The sequence below is a fragment of the Rhineura floridana genome, chromosome 11 (assembly GCF_030035675.1).
Source record: "Rhineura floridana isolate rRhiFlo1 chromosome 11, rRhiFlo1.hap2, whole genome shotgun sequence".
NCBI lineage: Eukaryota > Metazoa > Chordata > Lepidosauria > Squamata > Rhineuridae > Rhineura > Rhineura floridana.
In genome coordinates this window covers 36438293-36443879 of record NC_084490.1, presented here as the reverse complement: position 1 = coordinate 36443879, position 5587 = coordinate 36438293, and the positions used below count along the sequence as shown (strand labels likewise).

General features: G+C 39.9%; 1 protein-coding gene across 1 annotated transcript; it reads left to right on the top strand.

Annotated features, from left to right (window-relative positions):
- Nucleotides 1-1058: 1058 nt before the first annotated feature.
- On the top strand, nt 1059-3918 carry LOC133365919 (olfactory receptor 6F1-like). The gene is made up of 2 exons (XM_061588370.1): nt 1059-1124; nt 2840-3918. The coding sequence occupies exon 2, from the start codon at nt 2849-2851 to the stop codon at nt 3833-3835; it is 987 nt and encodes a 328-aa protein (XP_061444354.1). The 5' UTR covers nt 1059-1124; nt 2840-2848; the 3' UTR covers nt 3836-3918.
- Nucleotides 3919-5587: the final 1669 nt, after the last annotated feature.

Sequence of the window (5587 nt, the reverse complement as noted above, 5' to 3'; positions counted from 1 at the left end):
AATATTGTATATGTGGATATTAAGGATCCTGATGAGATTTGAAAAGTTATTATTCTAACCTCTGGGGTGCTGTCCCTCAGGTAATTTGTTATGTGAAAATTTAACCTCTAAGCTGGACTATGATAATGTGACCTACATTGAAGATGATCTGGAAGTTGCAACTAGTGCAAAATGCTGTGGCCAGAATGCTGGTTGGAGCAGCAGGCTGTGAACATATTGCTCCTTCTTAAAACAGCTGTACTGGTTGCCAGTGGTTTTCCAAGCCCAATTTAAGGTGCTCACTTTAATGGGACCCAAATATTTGCAAGAACACTTCCTTCCCTATTGATGTGTTACCTGTAAATTGCCTTGGTAGAATCTGCATCATGAAAAGTGGGATAGAAATAACTGTAATAAATAAATAAACTTGCTTAACATCCTCCTTAAACTTAAAGTCATTGTACTGCCTACCAAATATCCACCTTTGTGAGCACCTTTAATCTTGCTACATGCTTTAAACCTTGCTTCTCCACTCGCATAGGCATTACTATCCTGACTGCTCTTCTGAAGATCAGCATGACAACAGCTTAAAACCTTAACTCTTAGAAATCTAACTCTTAGAAACATTCCCTAAGTCTCTTAATAAAAAGAGTGCCACAATTTTCTAGCCCTTACAAGACTGGGATCCTTTAGTCAAGTTTTAATGACCTAATAATAAATGTCACATTTTGCGAATGTCAAGATTCCCATTTGAATATGACCCTGGGAGATTTAGATCCTCATTTAAATCAGTCATAGGAGAAACACTTCACTAGGGGGCATTATTTCAGATACCTGCACAAAAAGAAGGAGAAAGTGTAGAGGGTGTTGATCCTCAGAATATAATGTCTCCTTTCTGTAAGGTCTCATATGTATGAATGAAAAGGATGCAGAAGACAAATTCCAACCATATGTGCACTGAAGGCAGAAGAGGTACAATACAATACTTTGCTTTGAAGAAAATGAGAGAAAGACAGACAGAGAGATCAGAACCAGACAGATGGATGATCGGATACATGAAACATGAAGAAGAAAAGGCTACTCAATACTCCATATTCTGCACTTCAAGCTTATGGCTCAACCGAATAAGATAAATCACTATACAGGTAAGAAATACTTCTAATGAAAGAGAGAAAAACAAAAACAATGCAGAACAGACACTGAGACCCCCTTCCTGAGTGATAGTCTTTCACTAGAAGGTGGGAAGACCTAAAAAATTTCCTAGCCTGCACATTTGCAGAGTTAATAAGGGTTATTTTCTATCCTTTCATCACCTACCCACTCTTTTCTTCTTTATTTCCCCGTAAGATTCATTTAAATTGGAATGCAAAACTACTTGTTCTAACTGATAATGACCAACAAATAATAGTCATGTAACAAAGTGAGACTGTGGAAAATAACACTTACTGGGATAGCAAATGCAAATTATTACGACCCAGTCACTTTTGCATCACTCCAGTTGCTCCAATTAGAAATGCAATCACTAATGCAACTGGCTGTTCCTAAATCAGCACAAGTCTTATTCAAAAACATACACTGATTTTTGACTAAAGTATAATACTATTGTGACGCATGTAACATTTTTTCTTGTTCTTTTTATTTTGTTTTTTAAAAAACAGTAGGGTGGCACCACATATCAATATGTCTAAGTACGGTTAAAATATGTATTATCAGCATTTCCTGCAAGCCAACTGTAAGAGAGAGGATTTTCTAGTTGTACAATTCCATCTCCCATTGTACTCCTTGTCCCAGAGCTTGAGGAATGCCCCCGCCATTCCTGTTGTGGGTGTATGCTCTGTAATATAAACTACAAACATTTCCCATACTGCAGAAAAGTCCAATGCAGTCCAATGCAGTATTGTCAACCTTTGTTGGTAGCCAGTTTAGGAGAGAAGCAGCTTAATCAGAGATACGTTCACTAGGTGCATTACTTTATTTCAAATGCATTCAATCTTAGGGGCATTTATCTGTCTGTGTGTATGTCTGAACTTGGGTTTCATCAGATAACCCTGGCTCTAGGAAAAAGGCACTAAGTGTGTGTATGGAAGGCCATTTTCTTGAAAAGGAGTGTGCAAATGTTAACTGGTTTCACTCCATCCACCCCGCCCTTGATTGCCTGCTGTGTAAATCATTCTTTGAGCTCAAAATCTGGAGGCCCCTCCTCAACACAGTTGGAAGGAAGCTTTTGTTCTTAAAACTGCCCCCTTTGTCCTTTTTCTTCCTGATTTTGTACCTCTTTGATCTTTCATGAAAGTTCTTGTTCTTGTCATGACAAAAGAAATTAACCAGACATACCCGTTTTGTTGTAAACCGCCCAGACAGCTTCGGCTATGGAGCGGTATACAAATGTGATAAATAAAGAAAGAAAAGAAAATAAAGAAAATGCAGCAAGGCAGCTAACTTGTTTTGAAAGGCTGATACCAGAATATGAACATACTACAAGAAGCTTGATTTTGAATGTGTCTGCTTTATTAACTGAGACAGCAACAATTTCTTCCAGTGCTCTGAGGATGGCATGAGAAGGTGACCAAAGTATGCAGATTTGTGTAGGTTCCTGGAATTGAATTTGGAATAAGCTACCTTTTCAGTCTCAGTGGCCACCCCAGAAAATTCTTTAAAATGGGTTAATACATTGCGAGACAGGCAGTATTGAATCCTCAGATCATTGTCTTTTGAAAAATGCACAAAAGGAATGGGTACATCTGGCAATAGAGAACCACCAACATAATCTGTAGTAGGGTCATACTTAATAACAATGATACAGTACACAGTAGTCAATTATGGTTCATTTCACTGAATTATATTAGCTTTTTTTTCCTAGAAAAAAAGAATGGCAATCGGAGAAGAGGGAAATCAAACCATCATCACAGAATTAATTCTCCAAGGATTTGTGGATTTTCAAGATCTACAGATTGTTCTCTCTCTTTTGTTTCTAGCAATCTACCTTCTTACAGTGACTGGGAACGTCCTAATCATTGGATTAGTTGTCGCACACCACAACCTGCACACTCCCATGTACTTTTTTCTTGCAAACCTGTCTTGCTTGGAGACTTTCTACACTTCCACCATTCTCCCCAAGGCCCTTGTCAGCTCCCTGAGTGGAGACAGAACCATTTCCATCCCTGGCTGCATTGCCCAATTCTATTTCTTTAGTTCTCTGGTAGTCACGGAATGTGGCCTCCTATCCATGATGTCTTATGACAGATACATAGCAATATGTAAACCGCTGCATTATGCAACCCTAATGAACAACAAACTCTGCCTTCTCATGGCAGTCGGGTGTTGGATTAATGGGTTTCTAGCAATGTCTGTAATGTTGTACCTGATGACAAGGCTGACATTTTGTGGCCACAATGAAATTGAGCATTTCTTCTGTGACTTTACCCCCTTAGCAAAAGTTGCTTGCAGTGAATCTCACAAATTTGAACTGATGGGTTTCATATTTTCAGTCATTTACATCCTTCCTTTCTTTTTATTGACTTTGACATCCTATATGTTCATCATCACCACCATTCTGAGAATCCCATCTGCCACTGGGAGGCAAAAGGCCTTCTCTACATGCTCATCTCATCTTGTTGTGGTTACAATTTATTATGGGACCCTAATCATAGTCTATGTGCTGCCCAATACTGAAAATATGAGAAAGCTAAATAGAGTCTTCTCTGTTTTTTACACCATCCTAACCCCTCTGGTCAATCCCCTGATATACAGTCTGAGGAATAGAGAAGTGAAAGAGTCCCTCGGGAAATCTATTGGCAAACTGATTTATGGCATAAGGCTTCAGAAAATCCAGGACACTGTTTTTAGTTTAGGGTAGGACTATCAATCCCCACTGTCTACCCATCCCCCTCAGACTCTGTCAGCTTTTCATATTGCTAGATCGGAAAATCATGTTGCTGTTGTTGTTTGTGCTTCTTCTTCTTCTTGTTTGTTGTTATATCAAATCATATGTTTGAGTCTATGGCTGGTATTACCTATTAACTACTCATGTTGAACATTGTCATAAATTTACAATTTTTTAAAAATCAACAATTTTTTACCCTTTTCTTTTTCTCCTTTTGGCTATCTAGAGCATTATGATTTAGAACTTGGGTGTCTTGTTGTCTTATCATTCATTAGCTCACATTATTATTATTATTATTATTATTATTGTTGCAGCGGTGGTGGTTGTGATTGTGATTATGATTATTATGATTATTCAACTTGGTCAGATTCTGTAGTCATTAGGTCAGTTTCCCTTCCTTTAAGAAGACTAAAATTTCCCAGTACTGCAATATTGTCAATTTGCCATGTTGCTCATTTTGAAGCACGGATAAGTCTGGCAAGTGATGAAAACTATCCTTCCCCTCATAGGGATGGACAAATATGTCAATTTCAGGGTTTTTCCCCTCATGTTTTTCTTTTCTTCCTCTTGTTTTTAATTATCTATATTTTCATCATTGCAGGAAATGTGCTTATTTTAGGATTGGTTATATAAGATCATCATCTTCATACCCTCATGCAGGGCCGGCCCCAGGCATGTAGGGGCCCTTGGACACCAGCCGGCCCTTGGACACCAGCCTGCTCTTGGCCCCTCCACTCCCCTTCCACGATATTTAGAAACAGCCGTGGCATGCTGGACAGGAGCTTCTGAGCCACCCGCCACCCCCTGCTTCACCTACCATGCGTGCCATCAACCAAGATGGCAGCAGAGGCTTCAGCCCCTTAGGGAAACTTTGGCTGCCATCTTGATTGATGGCAAACAGCAAAAAACAGCAGAGAGAAAGGTAGGTGAACCGGGGGGATGGCAGGTGGCTCAGAAGCTCCTATCTGGCGTGCAGAGGGGCCCTGTAGCTCCAGGGGCCCTCGGGCCAGTGCCCCACCTGGCCGCCCTGTAGAACTGGCCCTACTCCCATGTACTCTTTCCTTGGGAATTTGTCCTTTTTAGAGATCTGCTATACTTCCTTCATCTTGTGAAAGATATTATCCAGAATCCTGAGTAGGAACAGGGCCATTTCCATTTCAGGTTGCATAGCTCAATTTTATATCTTTGCTTCCCATGTGCTGACAAAATGTAGCCTCCTGGCTATGATTGTCTTTTTATTTATATATATTTTTGACATTTATATACTACTTAATCATTTGCGTTTCTAAGCTGTTGATGATTGGTACTTAGCAATATGCATACCACTGCACTATGCAACCTTTATGGATGGTAGAGTTTGCTTCTCTTTGGCAGCTGGATGCTGGATACATAGTTCCGTGGCAATAGCCATGTTGCTGCATTCAATATTGAGATTAAGGGCTTATCCAAACGGAGCTGGATAATCCACGGTTTCCATATTCGGTTTGTCATCTGATAGTCCTCACTTTGCCTTTTAGTGAGTTTGGTGGCTGAGTGAGATTTCAAACGCTGGTCTCTCAGGACTTAGTCCAACACTCTATGCACTACACCACACTGGCTCAAAAAGCTCAACATGGAAGTGCTGGTCTAATCTCAGTTGGAAGATTATGTCTATCTACCAGTAGTTTCTAGATGAGGAGCAAAGGGGGTATCACACCTCAAACCACAAAATGTAAACAATGTTTC

Coding starts and splice junctions, on each gene's coding strand:
- LOC133365919 (XM_061588370.1), top strand. CDS start 2,849: ATGGCAATCGGAGAAGAGGGAAATCAAACCATCATCACAGAATTAATT.